The following is a 20,583-nucleotide window of genomic DNA, read 5'->3' as shown; positions in this document are numbered from 1 at the left end:
ATGGATTTCAACCATGGTTCCTCACTGGTGGGGAAACCTGAGCCCAGGGACCTCCTGGGGGGGCAGTTTGTGCTTCAGTGGCTGTGCCTTGATCCCAAAGAACTCAACCACGTCCCCTCTCCTTGGCTTTTCCCACGGGTCTGCTGGACCCTGTTTGGAAATGCTGCGTGCCCAGGGCAGGGAGGTGGAGCCCACGATTCCAGAACACGTGAGAGTGCTTGGGGCTAAACCTTCCCCTTCCTTTCTATCCTCCCTGGCCCTTCTCAGCTCCTGGATGAGAACCTTTCCCTCATTACCCCTTGTGGTGGAACACGCCAAAAACTTGGAAGAGAAAGAAATTGGAGAAATCAGGGTTGAAAGCTGGCACATCAGCCCCTTTCCCTGTGCAGCAGGACAATCGTGCTGTATCCCAAAGCCCAGGGGAGCCGTGCCAGCCCTGCCCCAGCCCCGCTGCCCCCCGGGGTTACCTTTGTCCAGGACGGGCCCGAAGATGGCCAGGCTGTCGTCGATGGTGGTGCAGTTCCAGCGGCGGCCCCGGAACTGGTGCTGGCACTCCTGGATGCCCAACTTCACCCCCTCGGCCACGCTGGGCATGATCTCGATGTAGTTGCGGCAGAAGCGGAGCTGCTTCGGGACCAGGCCGGGGATGGAGCCGCAGAGGATGGGCTGGGACCCCAGGGAGCTGTACTGCTGGCCCAGGGCAAGGGACCTGCAGGGACAGGGACAGGGGACAGCGTCAGGGCTGGGGAACACCCCCATGCCTGCCCATGCCTCGTCCTGGTGCCACTGATCACCCCAACCCTGCCCCCCACCATCCCCAGGGGTGTGGGAAATGCATTTGTAGGGAATTCTCCAAGCCTGGCAGAAGGCTCACACAGTGTGCATCTGTGTGCAAACCTTGAGATAAGAAATGCTGGCTCAGAAATGCCATGGAATAGGACAGACATTGCAGAGAGAGAAATGGAACCAGAAACAAGTTTCAAAAGGTGGCCTTGCAAATAACACTAGATACTTAAAACTGAGAGATGCATTGGAGTAGGACCCACGAGGGGTAATTTCAGATGATTGGCTTTAAGGCATTTACAGCATGGGGTGGCAAAAGCTGATAGGTCAAGGAACACTTATAGTGTGTTGTAATTAGGAAATAGTTGGCTTCTGATTGTGATGGAGTGAATTATAACATTTGTATTGTCTCACCCTTCACATGAGACAGAAAATGGAATAAAAGTTTTTAAAACATCTCTCAGTTGCCCCTTGTCTGGGTCAGAAAAAATGGATTAATCCAACACAGGGGGAGTTTGATGAGCCAAGAGCTCAGAGGGACAAAGTTCTGAAAGCCAGGGATTCCTGAGCACAGAACTGCTGCTGATGGCCCTGCTGTGGGAAGGTTTGACAATCCTGGGCCTTGGGGGGCACAGAGGGACCCCGCTCTGCATGGAGCCATCCTGGGTGCTCCAGAGCACCTGAGAGCTCCCCAAGGGGCTGGAGGATCTGACAGGACCTGCCAGGGACTGGACCCAGGGCAGCACCACCTGGAGCCTGGGGGACACCCTGTGATCTCTCAGCTGTCAGGAGAACTGACACGAGAGCTTCTCAGCTGTGGCCAAGGTGGAAAGTGCCCTGGCCAAGGCCGAGTTCAGCAGCAGGGGGATCAGCATTCCTGCACAGGGGCTGCTCTGGGGTCAGAGGTGTCAGTGCCTCTGTTCCAGGCTGGCTGGACACCTGTGCAGGTGGCCCTGGCAGAGACTGAAGCAGCACAGCTCCACCTGGATGGACACCAGGCTCAGGGAGCAGCTGTGAGCTGGGGACGGTGCCAGACAGGTTTGAGAGGATCCTTTTACTGCTCCAAGGAGCTGCGAGGCCCAGCATCAGACTGTGGCAAGACTGGGTCAAATTGCTTATTTGGCCAGGAATTGTCACTGAAGGGTGAAGACACAGGGCCTAAAGAGGCACTGAGGCACCTGGTGTTGCACAGCCTGAGGTGTCCCTGCAGAAGGTGGGCTCAGAAGTGTGTGAGCAGCAGCTCTGTGCCAGAGTGACCATCAGGAACTCAGAGCAGAGACCTCACTGTGCAGGCACCACTGTGGGCAAATGGAAGGAGTTCTGACTCAGCGTGTTCTCAGCCCGTGGTGGGATTGCTGAGCAGGGCCAGGAGTTGGCCTGGATGATCCTTGTTGGGTCTCTTCCAGCTCAGGAGATTCTCTGACCCCTTGATTCAGTTTCTTTTGGACTGGGAGTGCACAGGCAAGAGCTGAGTGAGGCCCCAGCAGTGCTGAGCAGCAGGGCAGGATCTCCTCCCTGTCCCTGCTGTCCCTGGGGCAGCCCTGGTGGCCCTCTGTGCTGTCCCATGGCTGCTCCACAGCCCGGTTTTGGTGCAGCAGCACACCCAGCTCTTGCTCTGCACTCTTTGCTGGCTGCCCCCAGCCTTTGCAGTGCACAGGGCTGTTTTCTCCCAGCTCCCTTGGTTGGAGTTCATCCCATTCCTGTCACATTCCAAGCACCTGTGGTACCAACCACTTCCTCCACTGCGTTTGTGTTTCTTTCTCAAGCTCCTGGAGACTGTGTGGAATAAAACAATCATTTGTAGTCCTTGGTTCATCCAGGCTGGGAGAGCCCTCAGGAGGGCTCGGAGCAGGGCCATTTCCAGGTCACATTTGGGCTCTCAGGGCCTTGTCCTTCCACAATTTGAGCTCCTCCAAGGACAGAGATGCCACGGGACACGTGGGTGAGTGTCCTTACCCAGAGCTGCTCTTCCAGGCTGGAGGCTGAGCTGACATCACTTGATTTAATTACACATGAATGATTTTAAGGATGTGAAGGGAATCCCAGGGTACCTGCTCAGGAGAAATGTGTCTGCTGGAGACACTGACTGGGGGGACCTGACTCCCACCCCTGCCCCAGTGCTGGCCTCTGCCACAGCTCCTGCTCCCTGCTCCTCCTGCCCCTCTCTGCCCCCTGGGGCACCTGCCTGAGGCTTCAGGCAACCTTTGGGCTCCACATCTCCCACTCTTGGATGGGACACGTGGAGGCAGCCAGATGTGGCTGGGAGGCAGCAGCACAATGGGCAGTGCCCTGGGACTGGCTCCCAGAGCTGCTCTGTGCTTCCAGCTCCCTCCCATCCCATGGGATGAGGGCTCAGCCCTGCTGGGACGAGCGCTGAGCTCCGAGGAACAGACCCTGCCCCAGAGGTGCAGGGAACAGGCAGCACCTTCTCTCCAGCCATCACCTCATTTTCATTTTCCTTCTCGTGTCAGTCAACCTGTGATTTCTCCACTGCAACTTAGTTATAAAACCTTCATTCCTCTTGCCCCATCATCCAGGTGTCCCCAGGAGTGCTGGGAAGACACAGAAGTCAGGAGCTGTGGCTGAGGGGTCCCTGGGCCAATGGTTTCCTCATAGAGTGGCTGAGATGTGAAGATGAAACAAAACCTCTTTGAAATCCAGATCTGGGATCCCAGGGACAAATCTTGTGTCCTACACAAGATGTTAAATCTAAAATCTCAATCACCAGAGTCAAATCTAAATCAGAGGAGTTAAATCTTCATCACAGGAGCTCATGGGGATGAAGGAAGCACGTAAGGAGAGGAAGTGTCACAGGGTGAATTTGAGAGATGGAGGAAAAGCACAGTTTTAAAGGCACAAACACAACCCCAAGGCTGGCAGCTGCAGGACTGCCAGACCCCATTTCCCTCTCCCACTCTCTGTCCCTCCTGGCTCCCACGTTGCTGTGGCTCCCATGGTGTGAGGGATGGATGTGCACAGAGGGGCTGGCGCTGTGTCTGTGGGAGAGCAGGGCACGGCTCCAGGAGCAGTGCCTGAGGCAAACACACACACAGCAAACCCCTTTGCTCTTCCTCTGCTCCATCCCTTCAGCCCCTCAGGAGTCCTGGCCAGGCTCCTTTTGTCCCCCCTGACGGTGCCAGGCTGTGGATCCAGCAGTGGTGAGCTGACTGTGCTCCCTTGGTGTGGGATGAGCCCCTGAAGCCCTGGCAGTGAAAGTTCTTGTGCAGCTCCTCCTTCTGTGGCTGCTCCTGGGTCCCCTCCACCCTTGGGGAGCTGACTCTTCCCACTCCCCAGCCTGGAAGGAGCTGTGCCTATTGTCCCTGCTGGGTAATAATTAGCATTGACTCACTGACTTTAGAAGGTTGATCAATTGCTTTATTGTACTATACTGTATTATACTATTAAGAAAAACTTCTCACTCTTGCAGACAGTCTGATACAGACAGACCAGAGTGGTTAATTGAAATCTAAACACCATCACTACTGGCCAATTAAGAAATCACCCTTTGGTAAACAAATCTCTATAACACATTCCACGTGTGCACAACAAGTGCAGCAAGTGAAGATAAGAATTATTTCTCATTTTTTTTTTTTTTTCTCTGAGCTTTCTCACAGCCTCTCACAGCTTGCCAGGAAGCAGCTGGAAGCAGATGAATTTGAAGAACTCTTTTTTCCCCTCCCCATGCCAGGACAGCTCCAGCCCCGTGGCAGGAGAGCTCTGGGCTGTCACTAAGGGCACATCTTGTCCCCTGGAGCACTCCCTGCATTGCAGCTCTCCCTTTCCCCTCCTGAGGGATCTCCCACAGAAATGGGGACAAGCTGCAGGGATCCTGGGCCTCTCTGTGCCACTTGCCCTGACAAGGCACATGGAGGGATGCAGGGAGGCAGGAAGAGGCTCTCCCTGTGGGTAGACTGGCAGAGGATGGATTATTTTCACTCTGAGTGTCTGATCCAGTGTCTAAACCCACCTTTCTAACAATTTAGCCTGACAAAATTGTTAGAAAGATTTTACTTTTTCCTCACTGGAGCCTCCAGCACACCTGGAGATGCACGAGGAGCTCCATGAGTGCTGCACAGAGGGTGCTGCTGGTCCTGGTGGCTCCTGCTCCTCCTGAATTCCTCCAGAGCCATGGCCAGCAGCACTCCTTGAGAGCTCAGGAACTCCAACGAAGCTCTTTGAAACTACAATAGCAAAATCCCAGAATGGTTTGGGTTGAAAGGGACCTTAAAGCCCCTCCAGTGCCACCCCTGCCATGGCAGGGACACCTCCCACTGTGCCAGGCTGCTCCAAGCCCCGTCCAGTCTGGCCTTGGGCACTTCCAGGGATCCAGGGGCAGCCACAGCTGCTCTGAGCAGGAGCTCTTTCCTCCCACAGCAGCACAGAGTTACTAACACGGTCCTGCTTGGCTTCTGACACCAGTCAATGCCTCAGATTGATCCTGAGGTTCTCACACAGCACTGGGGAACCAGCAGGAAAGAGCAGCTCACAGCTGGGACCTTGTTTGCCACCTGCTCCTTTGGGAAAACCTGTCTCTGCCTGGAGGGGGGTTTATCACACAGGTCTGAGATGTATTTGGTGTTTTCCAGTTCTGGTCAATGTTTCTGCTCCGAGCAGTGGCACTGGTGCCTCCTGGCCGTGCTGGCCTGGGGCCACAGTGCTGGGAGCAGCAGTTTCCATCCTGGCTCTTTCTCTGTCTCACACCTGCTGCAATATTCACCTATTTTAATTCTGGTACTGTGCTGACTGCAGCCCTTTGTGGGCAGGGGAGCACACAAATTCTTGGGTTTGTCTGAAGATCAAGAGCAGCAGGAGGGAAAGTTTTGCAAGTCAAAGCATGCAATGGATGTTCACATCTGAGGGGAGAAATGTCAGGTCTTGACTGAATGTGGAGAACAGACAAAACGTGATGGAATTCCAATGAGGAGAGGGACTGGATAGCAGCTTTTCACTCCGGAATCACCCTCTGAGTGTGTCTGGAGGTTGGAGCTTTTCCATAGAGGGGACACCTGTGTCACCACAGACTCCCCACCCAACTCTGCAGTCCTTGGGGGTCAGTAAAACAGACTAAAAATTCATTTTTTAAAAGGAGGTTCAGCTGCCTGAGCATTAGAGGCTGATGGCCCAGCCAAGGGTGAGGGCCAGGGCAGGAATGGGATCTTTAACTGTCCTGGGAAGTGTCCACAGATTTTACAGCCCAGTGTGACCCCTTGAAGCAGAGAGCTCTTTTTCCACTTGGTGTGCTCAGAAATGACCTCATTAAAGAGTGTGCATGAATTGTATGATCTGAACAACACTTAGCACCCACAAGGCCAGATCCCATCCCATTAAACTTCCCCCTTAATGTAGTCACTAAGGGCCATAATCCTTTTAAAAGGCAAAAGTCCATCTAGAAATCACTCCCAAACCTGTGGCTGCTTGGAAAGGATTTAATCATCACTCTGAGAGCTCCCCTCAGCTCAGGGTATTTAAATTCCTCTGGGTCCTGGGTGATTTTTGTTTATTGGCCATGCACACGGTGGTGCCTCTCTGTGACCAGCACACCTTGGGAAGGGAAGCCGTGTGCAATGGGTGGGAAAAGGGGTTTGTGAGCAATGCTGGTATCACAAAATTGCCCTCAAGGTCACCTGAGGCTGGCAGGGCAAGCAGGTAAGAGACCAGGACTGGGCAGGCAGCAGTGGGAGCTGGAGGGTGGGATCAGCTCCTGGTGAGCCTGGCTGAGTGCTGGGCTCACTGCAGAGGGGCCCAGGCTGCTCTGCCACCCTCAGCTGGGCATTTGCAGCTGCCAGAGGTGGCGTGGGGCTTTCTGGAAAGCTCCCACTAAACTGCTCAGATCTGCTGGAAAAAGCAAGGAGTGAGGGCACCCCAGAGCCCCGAGCTGGGCACTGCTCGTGGCCCCACCGCTCCATCCCTGGGGCTGAGGCCGGGAATGCCCAGGCCACCCTCGGGGAGCAGAGAACAACCCCCAGGATGGCCCCAGGGTGGGGATCCCCTCCTGTCCCCTGGGGGATCAACCATGGAGGGATGGAGAGATGGAGGGAGGGAGGGAGGGAGGGAGGGAGGGAGGGAGGGAGGGAGGGATGGAGGAAGGGAGGGAGGGATGGAGGGATGGCAGGGAGGCAGGAAGAAGTTCTCCCTGTGGACAGACTGGCAGAGGATGGATTATTTTCACTCCGAGTGTCTAATCCCAGGGAGACTGAAAGGGAAGGAGGTTCAGGGGTGCAGTGATGCAGCAGAAAGGGAAAGCCAAAACAGGGAAAATCCAGGGGGAAGCATCAAGGGCAGTGTGGGCCCTGCTCAGTGTGAGTGTTTGCACTCAGGGAATAATAACCAGCATTTTATGTATTTCTCATTGTGCTCTATCAATAATTTTAAAAAATTGCCAAATGACACCCAGTAATGACAGATCATCCTCCCAAAGAGAAGCATCTGGTTGTGCTTTATCTTCTTCCTGTACTCTAAAAAAAGTCACTGTGGGATGGCGTTTCCCTGTTTCCCTTTAAAAACGCACCCAGATCCTTCAGATTTAATGAAATTTAGGGGCAAAGAGGGGAGAACATCACTCAAGCCCCAAGCATTTGTTCGGGGCTTGTGTCACCAGGTGGTTTCTTTACTGAAAGCAGGAGTCACATGTGCTTGGTTGGGGCAGATTTTTGTGTCTAAACCCCAAATGTGTTTTCTCCAATCTCCCAGTGACCTACCCAATAATTGGTGCCACTTTTGCCATCTCCAAATCCTGAGTGCTGCTGACAATCACTGCTGCTCACGTGGCAGGAGGGTGCTCCAAAACCCCCAAATCCATCTGCTGGGCTGAGTCTCACACGGTGAGCAGCCCCAGGAGCCTCCTGCCCTGAGCACATGGGGGTGGGGATGAGCACAGGGCAGGTGAGAGAGGAATGCCACCGTGCCAAGGACATGCAAACCAGGGAGATGTCCTGGGGTGGGACAGGAATTCTGGGTCTCCTGAGGCTGCTGCCAAGCACGGAGGGTTTGGGAACCAGAGGTTTTCCCCACTGAAGCTGGGTCTGCCCTGCCTGTGGGCTGAGGGCTCCTGCTCACACTCTTGTTCCCTCTCTTGGGTTCAGGACCCATCTTCTCTAAGAAGAACTGACTTACTGCCCTGTTAGAGTTCTAGATACTAAACATTTTGCACTTTCTATGCTAACAGACTCTTAACTCCCAAGAAAACACTACATTTAACCTAAAGCCGTGGAAAAGGCTTCCAAAATTAATTGACAACAGTAAAATTACAAGTGTGTAATAACACCAAGTAAAAAACTTAGAGTTTAAGGGTTTAAAATATAGTAATATATATGAAACAAAATAGAAGTTTTAAACCAAAAGCTAATCTTTCTTTTTTACCTTCTTCTTCCTTCTTTTTCATGAATTTAAGTAGTATTTTATAATTAGACGAAAAAGTCTGCATTGCAGACTTCTAGTAATTAGTTATTATGTTAAAAATAAAAATAATGAAAGTGTCAGTTCTTAATTAGTTATTGTTATTAATTAGTTCCTGGGAGCTCTCAATAGTTAAACTATTTCTTAATAGTTTAACCTTAAAAACATTATAACAAAAAATAGTTAACCATTTTATACCTTATTAATAAAATACTACAAAACTCACTCCCTATGAAACTATAACATAGATTTAAAAAAAATAGACATCTAAACCTAAACACAAAATATCATCTCAAAAACTTCAATCCCAACTTCAACAAAAAAACCCAAACAAACAAACAAAAAAAAAGAACTACACACAAAAAAAAACCAAACCCAAAACCAACCAACCAACCAATCAAACAAACCAAACAAACAAACAAAAAAACCCCCCCAAAAAAACCCAGAAAAAACCCCAATAAACCCCCAAAACTCAACATTTAATGGTGCCCTGTGTGATGACTTAACTCATGACCTTCAGAACATGAGATCACTCCCAAAGCTGGGGCTGGCCCTTGGCAAGCACTGGCCTGTGTGGCTCCTGGATTTGCTGAACCATTCCCAGGGCCGGGGCAGAGCAAAAGCTGCTGTGGGAATCCCTGAGCTCTGGAAGTGGCAGGAGGGGAGACCCCGGAATTCCCGGAGCTCAGCACCTTGGGATCCCCCTCTGCCAGCTCCTGGAGCAGGCAGTGCCTAAAACCCACCTGAGCAGAGGGAGCTGAGCTCTCCCTCAAAGCCCTGGGGAGTTTTGGGGTTTAGAAGAAGAGCAAATGCAGAAAAGGAGGTGAAGGTGTGGAGCTGCAAGGAGTGTGCTCATCACCACGGTGAAAGCGATTCCTCCCTCCCAGGGTTAGCCCCCCTCACATTTGCTGCTGTTTCTGGTCCCACAGCCATTCCTGATCCACACAAATCCAAACTCACCAGCTCTCCATGCCAGTGGGGTGCTGCCCAAGAAGTGCCCCCTCCACCTGGCTGTGCTGAGCAATTCCCTCTGCAGCTTCCCCAGCGAGTGCCCAGCCAGACCTTCCCTGCCCCACAGAGCCCCAGCCCTGCCCCACCAACAGCTTTTCCAAACCTTTGATTAAATTTTGTGATTTTTTGGGGTCATTTGTCTCCTCTTACAATCTTCACCCACAGCTCCTGTGAGTGAATGGGCTGAACATGCCCAGTTTGAACCCAAACCAGTCTGAACCCTCTCCTGATGGGTCAGCGTGGGCTCAGCACATCCAGGGGCCTCCCTGGTGCTGGTGGCACCCGGCTGGGAATGCTGCACCCAGAGGGATGTGCAGGAAAGGGACATTGTCCAGGAGATGTGACCATGTGCTCGAGGTTGTATGGCTGAGGGGTCCCAGGAGAGGAGGAAGGGCTGGGCAGGGTCGGTGGGCAGGACAGGAGGCTGAAGGGGTCCAACAACAACCCACAACCACTTTTGGGGCAGTTCCAGATGTGGCACAGCCAAACTCTTCCCAGATGATGGGAAACAACTGGAAGCGCAGCTGGAAATGTAGGATGGGCATGAGGAAAAATTCCCTTTGCAGGTGCCCAGCAAAGAGGGGGGATCTCATCCATGGGGGTTTGGGTTGGACACAGCCCCCGCTGCCCTGGGATGGTGCTGGGGATGTCTCTGCCCCAGGGGAGGTTGGGCTACAGACCTGTCTCAGGGGGTGTGTGTTCCATTGCCATCTGTCAGAGCTGGGGCAGCTCTCTGCTGCTCTTTGGGCAGTTTTCTTTATCTCTCCCACAGCCAATCCTCCCTCCAGGAGATCTCTGCTGTCCATGGCCAGTGAGTGTCCCTGCATGGCTGAGAAAATTCCATCATCCCATAGGGAGAGGCTCTGCCCAGGGGGAGGAGCCAAGCATTCCTACCTGGATCCAATCTGACCTTGGAACAGCACAGCAGCCTTTGGCCACTGCATTCCCAGAGGAGCAGCTTTCTTCCCCACTGCATTCCCAGAGGAGCAGCTTTCTTCCCCACTGCATTCCCAGAGGAGCAGCTTTCTGCCCCACTGCATTCCCAGAGGAGCAGCTTTCTGCCCCACTGCATTCCCAGAGGGAGCCCAGGCCCATCTCCAGCAGCCCTGGAGCTCCAGAGGAAAACTCCAGCCTTGTCCAGGATCCTGCTCCAGCAGAAGCACAGCTGGCACTGCAGGAGGGCTGAGCCACCATGGAATGGCACTGCTGCCACCAGCCTGACCCACAGGTGCCAGGGCCTGCTCTGACTCTCCCAGTGGTTCATTTTTTTTGTTTGTATTATTGCATTTGTATTTTTAATTTTCCTAATAAACAACTGTTATTCCTATTCCCACATCTTTGCCCGAGAGCCTCTTAATTTCAAAATTATAATAATTTGGAGGGAGAGGGTTTACATTTTCCATTTCAAGGGAGGCTCCTGCCCTCCTTAGCACACACCTGTCTGTTCAAACCAGGACACAAGGCAAAAGAGCAAACTGCATTTCAGCAGGGAGAAAACAGCCCCACACTCAGAGGCTGCTGCTGTTGGACACAGAGCATTCTCACCCTGGCCTGTTTCACAGCCTGTGTGCTCTGAGGGGCTGCAGTTGGCTCCTGTCACCTGGGAGAAGCCTTTTCCTTCAGACAGGAGCATGGAAAATCCACATCCAGCTCTGAAATGGCCACATGGCTCAGTTACCCTGAGGGTGGTGACTTCCAGTGGCACCACTGGCGTGCTGCTCCTGCCTGGCTGGGACAGCGAGGGCTGCGGGCCCTGGGAGGGATCAGTGCTACCTGAGAAGTTTAAGTTCTGTGATGTGAAAGATTTTGGAGAAATGCAGATATTGGCAGTGCAAACAGGTGCAGACCAAGGGCAGAAGAGTCTTAGTGAGGTGAAGGTTTGTTGGGGAGGTGAGATGGGTGCCAGGAGGTGTGGGGTGCACCAGGGTTTCAGAGAACACAGATTTCTGTAGCTTTCCTCCTGAGCTGACACTGAGCTGAAGGGATCTCCTGTCCCCCTGTCACTGGGCAGGGTTCACTGCTCCCTTTTAAACTCCAGGGGCTGTAACCCAGAGAAAGTTCCCAGGAACTGGTGGAGAGAAGGAGGCACTGAGGGGGCTCAGGTACTCTGGTCCATGTAGAGTTATTGTAGAGAGGAGGTGTCACACCCCACAAAAGCTCCCCTGACCCCACAGAGAATTAGGGAAGGACTTGGATGAGGTCAGCTGAGCCTGCCCCTGGGTCCTGGACAGTGCAGTGCACATGGGCCTCAACTGGGTGAAGGATGACCAAGGACTGACCCCCAGAAGGTTTGTGGAGAGATTTTTGCCCCATGAACAGAAATAAATCTTGTTTTATTCCATTTTTTCCCTTGCCTCCTTTTGCCCTGTAGCCATGGCATGAGCTGCTCTCCTGTGTGTGCACCCACCACCCACATCTCTGCTGCCATTGTTTGGTAGTTTTACAAAATAATGTAAGTGCAGGTGGGCTGGGCTGCAATAAATGGAAATAGAAGAGGGCGTCTCACAAGACCCAGGTGTTCCCCTGCCTCTGACCCTGGGCTTGGGGTTGCTGAGTCAGAGTTCTGATGGTTTGGGAAGTCAAAGGGATTTTTGCTTTGATCCAAGAGATCACAGAACCACAGGATGGTTTGGCTTGGAAGGCACCTTAAAGATCTTGTTCCAACCCCCTGCCATGGGAAAGGATGTCACCCACTAGACCTGGTCCCCCAGGGCCCAGCCTGTCCTTGAACACTGCCAGGGCTGGAGCATCCTGACTCCACTGAATGGGTGGGGAGTGCTTCCAGGGAGGACCAAAGGGAGCAGAGATGGAGCTGCAGGTCTGAGCCCTTCTGAGAGGGTGAATTGTTACCCTGACCTTGCTGCATCAAAGCCCTTCTGGGTGGAAATCAGCTGAGTTTGGCTGAAGAAATGTAAAACCAACCCCCAGAGGACACCTGAGCTGCAGAGCCCATCTCTTGTACTGGAATTGTGTTTGGGACATGGGGAGCTCAGAAATTCCTATGGAAAGGGCAAGAGGAATGGGGGATGCAGAGCATGAGGTCCTTCAGCAACGCTCTCCTGGTGGTCTGGGGGGAGCAGGGAGCTCTCTTCTCCCCCAGCACCGGGCAGGATGAGCTGAGGGAGGAGTGACCAGCTCCAAGTTGAGCTGCCAGCCAGGAAAAGCCATTGTGACCCCCTGGTACTGAGCAAAGCCCAGGAAATGCTGGCAGAGGAGCCTGGTGAGGTGTCTGGGGGCGTGAGCCACAGCCTGGGCACAAGTGTCACCTCTCTGGGAGCAGGCAGGACGTGCCACAGCCCTGGGGCTGCTGCAGGCTGAGCCTCTGCCACCTGCAGTGGCATCTCCAGGGGAATGCAGCCACCCCTCACATTCAGCAGAGGTAAATGAGACATCCAGGGGCAGGAGGACAGGGTGGTGTTGTTTATGGAATTGGATTCCTCAGCTCTGGGATTTGCCTACAGCTTCCCTCCTGGGCGTGTTCAGGGTGGTTCTGTCCTTCTGTTTCCTCCGTGGAGCTCTGGCTGGGGCTGTGCTGTCTCACCCAGCTCAGGATGCTGCAGGCACTGCTGCAGGAGCTGGAGTGGTTTAAGCCTCCTCCTTGTTGTAAATGGGATGTTAAACACGGGAAGGGGACAAAGGAGCAATAGCAGTGAGCTGAGGCAGAGGCTCCTTGTGCTGACATTTGATCAGTCTATTGGAAAGACTTCTGAGAGATTATTTAGTTACAGTGGGAAGAAGGGGAAGATTAAGACTTCGTGTCCAGCAGAAGAGGGCAGGACAATAGCTGGTGAGTGGGAATTCAGACCAGGGGACTGCAAAGGCACAAATCTCAAAGCAAAAGACCAATGCCCAACACTTGTTGCAGATTCTCTTACACTGAGTGTCCTCAAATCCAGCCTGTGCCTTTCTGAAAAGAGCTCTTGGAGCCAGGACAAGTGAACTGCTCACCCTCGGGGTGAAGGGATCACACTCAGGGGTCACACTGCCCTGCCTGGCTTTGCAAGGGGGATTTTTTCCTGCCCCCTGTGCCCGTGAAGAGGGAGAGCCCACTCAGTGGGTGTTGTGCTAGCAGAGGAGGGTGGCACAGGAGCTCTTGTGTAGGGGGGATCAATATTATCAACATTCCTGAATGTATCAATATTCTCTAACTAAAGCTGAAGTCCTCCAGCAGCCTCTGGTAAAACCCTGCGGTGGGCAGGGCACAGGAGTTCTGCACACCATGAGTCCAAGGCGACTCAGTAATTTCAAATAACGCTGTGCTAACTGCAAAGCACACAGGGATCCCAGGCTCCCTCATGCAGGGCTGGAGGAAGGACAGAGGCTCCCCAGATGGGCTGTGCTGACCCCTCCAGTGCAATGGCTCACGGTGCTGCAGGGTTCCTTGAACCCACAGGCACTGAGGAAAATTCCTCTGTCCCCTGCCGATTTTTTCCCCTACTGCTCTATTCCTTTGTGACCCAAACAAGATTTGTAAAGAAATTGGCTTGAAACCTTTCCCAAGTGCTCTGTCTGCAGCTCACGTTGCAGAAACATCCACAGCCTGCAAACCCCGGAATCCTGGGGCTGCTCCAACCCCCAGGTGAGGCTGGTCCCTTCCCTGCCCTGCTGTGTCCATCTTCTTGGCACCTCTCCTACAGTCTCTCCTGGGTTTTGATTCCTGAAACAAATTCTGCTCCAGAGCCCTCCTGTACCTCAGGCTTCCTCAGAACTCCAAGTTCAGTGTCCCTGGGCCAAACCTGGGTCATTATTGACCTTTCACAGGCGTCCTGCCCACCCCTTGCCTCCCACCCATCCCCACCAGAGGTAATCTGCTCTGCAGACACAACCCTGCTTTGGCATTTCCAGAGCTGCACTAGAGAACCATGGAATCCCAGAATGGTTTGGGTGGGAAGGGACCCTAAAGCCCATCTCATTCCATCCCTGCCATGGGAATGACAGTCCCAGGCTGCTCCAAGCCCTGTCCAACCCGGCCTTGGGCACTGCCAGGGATCCAGGGGCAGCCACAGCTGCCCTGGGCACCTCTGCCAGGGCCTGCCCACCCTCACACCAGGAGCAGGGAGCTCATCCTTCCCCTGTACCTGGCACTGGTGAGGGCACACCTCAAGGGCTGTGCCCAGCTCTGGCCCCTCAGGTTGGGAAGGACATTGAGACACCTGAGCACATCCAGAGGAGGCAACGAGGCTGGAGAGGGGCTGGGAACACAAACCCTGTGAGGGATGGCTGAGGGAGCTGGGGGTGCTCAGCCTGGAGAAAAGGAGACTCAGGGGTGACCTCAGCACTCTCCACAGCTCCTGAGAGGTGGCTGTGGGCAGGGGGGGTTGTCACTTTCTGCAGGCAGCACTGACAGAACCAGAGGACACAGCCTCGAGCTGCACCAAGGGAAATTTAAGTTGGATATTAAGAAAAGGTTTTTTACAGAAAGGGTGATAAAGTTCTGGAATGGCTGCCGGGGGAGGTGGTGGAGTCACCACCCCTGGAGGTGTTTAACAAAGCCTGGATGTGGCACTGGGTGCCAGGGTTTGGCTGAGGTGTTGGGGCTGGGTTGGACTCCATGGTCTGGAAGGTCTCTTCCAACCCTGTGATTCTGTGATTCTGTGATTCTGTGAATTCCTTCCCAATATCCAGTCAAGCCATTCCTGTTACTCCATGCCAGCTGCAGCTTGCCCTGCCCACTCTGCTTGCCCTCCTGCTCTCAGATTGTTCCTGGCTGGGCAAAGCCCTTTGGGGAGATTCAGTGTCTCAGATGAGGACCTTGGTGGTCTCCTCTTGTTTCACAGAGCCCAGGTGGAGCCAGGAGTGCTGCCTGAGAAAGGCCCTGGCTCCTGTGAGAGCTGTCCAGGCATCTGTCTGTTCTGTACAGCAGGGCTGTGCTGTAGATCTCAGAAAGATCCATGGATTTTTTGTAATTTTTTTTTTTCCTGTCAGAGAAGCTTACATTCATCACAGGCAGATGGAGATCCCTGGGCACAACAACTGACAAAGGGCTGTGGCAAAATGACACCCTTGGCAGAGAACAGAGGCAACCTGTGCTAAATCCCTGCGGTTTTTTTTTTGTTTGTTTGTTTGTTTGTTTTATTTTTATTTTTGTTTTTGTTTTTGAGTGAGGAGGGTCTTAACTAAAAGAAAATAAATGCCTGATCCTCAGGAATGTTCCTTGTTGCACAAATAAAACTCTGGTCACATGGTGTGACTCAGTGGCCAACATCAGTTCTCCAAAAATGTGTTGGTTCTTGCCAGGGACCTGGCACCAAGAAGCACAAGAGGTTGTCTGGTTGTGGCTGGAAAACTAAGTTGGGTCTCAAAGTTCTGACAGTTAAAGAAATAATGAAATTCAGAGGCTTGTGTGGAGCACAGAAGGAAGATGAAGATATTGGCTTGTTGTTAAATGAGTTGAGCACAGGAATTTCAATCACAGCATAATTAGGAGATAATCCTCTCCTCTCCCTGCCAGCAGCTGGCTTTGGAGGCAGAATGAGGATCATAGAACCACAGACTGGTTTGGGTTGGAAAGGACTCCCAAGATCATCTTATTCCACCCTGCCATGGGCAGGGACAACTTCCACTGGACCAAGAGGCTCCAAGCCCCATCCAGCCTGGCCTCAGACACCTCCATGAACCTCATGAACCTCAAGAAAAGCAAATGCAAGGCCTTGAGGCAGGGCTGGGACAGCCCCATGCAGCAGGACAGGCTGGGGGCTGACTCAGTTTGCAGAAAAGGACTTGAGGATCCTGATGGGCAACAGCTGGAGCAGCTGGATGATCAGTGGTGTCCATGCAGTAAAAAAGGTCAGCTGCATCCTGAGGCTGCATTAGCAAGACTGGAAAATCGAGGGATGTGATTTTCTCACTCTACTCAGCCCCTGTGAGACCACAGGTGGATTCCCACCTCCAGTCTGGGGCTCCCTAGGATGGGCAGGCCATGGACACAGAGGTGGGAGCGCAGTGGAGACCAGCACGGTGCTCAGGGGGCTGCTCTGGGCAGGCTCTCGTGGTGAGAGCCCAGCAGATGACCCTGGAGATCAGATGAACCTAAGTGATTGCTCTGTGGCACTGTAACTCAGTGAGCAGTGGCCCGGAGTGTGGCTGTGGGCTCAGAGATGGGGGCTTTACTGCAAACCCTGCTTGTGCTGGTTCCTCCTCCAGCCAGCAGAGAATAGGCACCCCTGGGAGCTCACTCCCCATTTTTCCATGGGAAGCACCTGAGCCTGGAGAGACCCACCCACATCCATCCACTGACACTGAGAGGTGGCTCAGGGAACCCCCTTTGGGTGTCCTTGTTCTGGTCACCTCCCCCCGAGCTCATTTCTCAGGCTCCCCTTGTGCCAAACAGAGAACATTTACACTTTTAGGCCATGATCCAGTGCCCTGTTTCACCTGTTCCCCTCTGAGGAGGTTCTTGCACTGCACTCTGGACACGTGGGCTGGGCACTGGGTGTTTGATTTTCCCAAATGGCCCTTCCTGACTTCCATCCCCACTGGAGTGGGATGAGGCTGCAAGCACCAACCAGGCAGGTGCTTCACCTTTTAAACAGGTAACCTTTTGAACAGCTAAGCAGAAAGGCACCAGGCTGCTGGAAAAGCCAGGGGGATGTTTCTCCCACAAGCTGGTCAGGAACACAGCCTGAAGTGATGCCTTGAGAGGGCTGACCTAGAACAGACTGCAGGAGCTAAAGCAGGGATTTTATAAACTCTGCTCCATTTGCACATTGGAGTTCATTGTCCAGTTACAGCTCCAGCCCATGCAGTCCCATCCTGCTTGTTTTTCTCTCTTCAGCCCACGTTGTTTGTGCTCTTGGGCCTGAGATCTGGATCATTTGTCCTTGGTCCCCAGCTGGAGAAGGAATTGTTTTGTCTCCCTGCTCTGTGAACAGAGCTCACCATCCCCTCATATGAAACCCAGAGCCACCCACTAAAGCAGCACAGAACCTGAAAAAAATATAAAAACTAAAACCTGAGGCATTACAACCCACAGCAGTGCCTGTGAGAGCCTGGAACCACCCTGGCATTCCCAGATCATTCCAGAGGAGCTGTTTTGGAAGCCTTGGATGTCCCAGCTTGTGCTCAGGTGGGGTGTGGCTCCAACAGAAATGAGGATGCTCAGGGAAGAGTCCCAGGGGTGGGCTGGGTCTCACTGTTGGTGGTACCACCCTCAGTACCCCCTGCACCCTCAAACACCTGTGCAGGGGAACTGTGCAGGTAAATGGGGTGGGGTTGGCCCTTCTGGGGGCTTTTCTGCCTGGATAGGAGCAGATTCAGAGGATGAGACTGGGAAGAGTGGAGCTGGAGGAGAGCATCAGGGGAGCATTCAGCCCTGCCTGGCAGTCCTGGGTGCTGTGGGGGCAGGTAAGAGCCCTAAGGATCATGGAAATGATCTCTGCAATGGCCTGTGGGGCTGTGAAAGCTCTGCACAGCTGGTGGAGCAGCAAAGGTGGTTTAGGGTTGGAGCATCTGATGTACAAGAGGCTGGGAGAGCTGGGTCTGTGCAGCCAGGAGAAAAACCCAAGGGGAGACCTTGTCAGTGTGTGGAAATAACTGCTGGGGGGGAGGGTGGAGAAGCTGCAACCAAACTCCTCTGACAGGACAATGGGAACAAAATGAAAACCACGGAATTCTCTCTGAGCATGGGAAAACTCTGGTTCCCTGTGAGTGTGGTACAACAGGTGACCTAGAGAGCCTGAGGAGATTTCATCCTTGGAAACACAGCCCAAGTGGACACAGCCTGGGCACCCTGCTCTGTCTGACCCTGCTTTGAGCAGGGCTGAGCTCTGTGATCTCCAGAGGTCACTTCCAACCCCGACTACCCCTTGATTCTGTGATTAAAATTCACTTCTTTGGCAACACACCATGGGTGTGTTGCTGAAGGACCCAAAGCATTTCTGTGGGGCTTTTAGGACAGATCTGCCTGAAATCATTCTGGGATCCACCACGTTTTGAGGGCAGGACAGGGAGACGTGGCAGGGTGGTGGTGGGGAAGAGTGGAAAGAGAAGAAGGATGTCCTAGGTGAGTTCAGTGTCATTGTCACAAAGACAAGGATTGTTGAAAACATTCCAACTTGCCTGCCTGAGCTTTCTGGGACAGCTGGGAGCTGGAATTGCCATGGCTGTGTCCAGAGCCAGTGTCACTGCTCAGGTGTTGGTTTCCTTAGCTTTTACAGAGGTGAGGCAACTGAGAGGCATTTAAAAAGATTTTACATCATTATCAGTCTTGATGAAGAGTGAGACACAAGAGATGTAAAATTCAACACTATTCTGTTAGCAGCTAACCAATTTCTTGGTTACAATACCTTATAAATGTTTTTTAGCCTATTAGCTTTTGCTACACAATGCTGCTATTACTTTTAACACTAATCACTTCTATTTTTACTTCACACGGTCTTGTTACAAAGTATCTTTCACAGTTCTAATTCTCTAAAAATATCTGGTCTTTTTGTAAGGCCACCTTTTGAAACTTGTTGAAAGCTGTTTCTGGTTCAGTCTCTCTCTCAATAATGTCACCTCTGCTCCATGGCCCCCCTGAGCCAGCACACCCTGGCTCAGTGTTTACACACAAATAGACAAAACTATGGAAACTTTCTGTCAAATTTTAAAAATCCTTTGCAAATGCATTTCCCACATTCAGGCAGCTCCTTCTCCTCCCCTCCCCACCTCTCCTTTCTGCCCTTTCCCTCCTGTGTCCTCCTTGGTCAATACTGAGATGGGAATGATCCAAAATCCCAGATTTCCCAATCTCCTGCTTTTTTAGCACCTGACCCTGAATCAGGTTCTGGGTTCTCATTTCCAGTTTGGGTTCTAACACCCAGCATCACTTGTGAAAAATCCCACCCTAAAAGCCATGAACTTTCTGATGGGAGAAGGTCTCATCCCCAAAATGTCACCTATTCACAATCCCTTTGCTCAGTCACAATTTCTTTTCTCCATAAATCTCCCACCCCTGGATTTTTCTGCTCCACTTTGTTCTGTTGCTCATTTTAACCCTCTTGCCTCATGCTGCAATCTCAGCCCCCCCTCTTCGAGTCACCCTCTCTGCTTTTCTGTTGCCAGCCAGGGTGACAGAGCACCAGGAGGGTTTGGACACCACTCCCAGGGATGCCCAGGGTGGGATTGTGCAGGGCCAGGGGTGGTACTGGATGATCCTTGGGGGTCCCTTCCAGCTCAGGACATTCTGTGATTTCCTGGAGCAGGGCAGGACAGGAGGGGGCACAGAGAGGGGTCACTGCTGCAGTGCTGATGGCACTGGGGCCTGGGGGGGACAGAGAGATTGCTGGGGAGGAACTGGGGCCAAAATGCTCCTCAAATCAGACTGGGTGTGAAGAACAGCCCAGCTGAGATTTTGAGGCCTCAAGAGGCCTCGTGGAGAAGTCAGAAGTCGGCGCAGACAGCAACAGGAGCTCTGTCAAATCCCCATCCTGCTCGGTTCGTGGCAGAGTTTGGGGTCAGTCAGAACTGCCCCAAGTCCTGACAGGGAATCCCCTCTGTCCCCTCCTGGCACAGAGGGGGCAGAGACGGCAGTGGTCAGTGGTCAGTGGGGGCAGTGGTCAGTGGGGCAGTGGGGGCAGTGGTCAGTGGGGGCAGTGGTCAGTGGTCAGTGGGGGCAGTGGTCAGTGGTCAGTGGGGGCAGTGGGGGCAGTGGTCAGTGGGGGCAGTGGTCAGTGGTCAGTGGGGGCAGTGGTCAGCTGGGCTGCCCATCCTGGGCACTGTGGCTGAGACTGAGGCACCTGTTCTGTCTCAGCTGGAGGAACTGGATCTCAAAGTGTCTTGTGTCAGATCCAGAATGGAAAAACCAAATGGAGCGAAGTCAGACCCGCCCCAAGTTCTAGCAGGGAATCCCTCTGCCCCCACAAGAAAGGGCCCGTGGCAGGGCACGCAGGTCCCTGCAGGGCCAGCAGCAGCCCCGTGCGAGCAGGGCCGTGCCGCGTCCCTCGCAGCATCCCTCTGCCACCGGCTGTGGATTAGTGTTGCTGCAGCAACAGCACTTCTGTGAGATGAGCCCGTTCTGGGCGAGCTGCTGCACTTGGGGTGACTCAGGGCTCTGTCATGGGCTTCAAAGTGATTTGGTGTCTGCTTCCAGCGCTTTGTCTTGGCATCGCACACGGGCTGGCTCCGAGCGGTGTGCCAGAAAGGGGGAGGCGGGGCTGGGGCTGGGGATGGGATGGGGATGGGATGGGATGGGGATGGGATGGGATGGGATGGGGATGGGGATGGGATGGGATGGGGATGGGGATGGGATGGGATGGGGATGGGGATGGGATGGGGATGGGGATGCGATGGAGCTGGGGATGGGGATGGAGCTGGGGCTGGGGATGGGAATGGGATGGGAATGGGAATGGGATGGGGACGGGATGGAGCTGGGGATGGGGCTGGGGATGGGGCTGGGGATGGGGATGGGATGGGGAT

At 53.3% G+C, this 20,583-nt stretch overlaps 1 protein-coding gene across 1 annotated transcript in view; it reads right to left on the bottom strand.

The window, feature by feature from the left end:
- The window catches only part of WNT3 (Wnt family member 3), a 46,256-nt gene that overhangs the window by 10,236 nt on the left and 15,437 nt on the right, over positions 1–20,583 (bottom strand). Inside the window, exon 2 of the mRNA XM_054000233.1 lies at positions 468–709. Within this exon, the coding sequence (XP_053856208.1) occupies positions 468–709 (242 nt within the window). The remainder of the gene's footprint in view (positions 1–467; positions 710–20,583) is intronic.

Source organism: Vidua macroura, chromosome 27 (assembly GCF_024509145.1).
Source record: "Vidua macroura isolate BioBank_ID:100142 chromosome 27, ASM2450914v1, whole genome shotgun sequence".
NCBI lineage: Eukaryota > Metazoa > Chordata > Aves > Passeriformes > Viduidae > Vidua > Vidua macroura.
The sequence above is the reverse complement of the archived record's forward strand: the minus strand, read 5'-3'. Positions and strand labels throughout refer to the sequence as shown.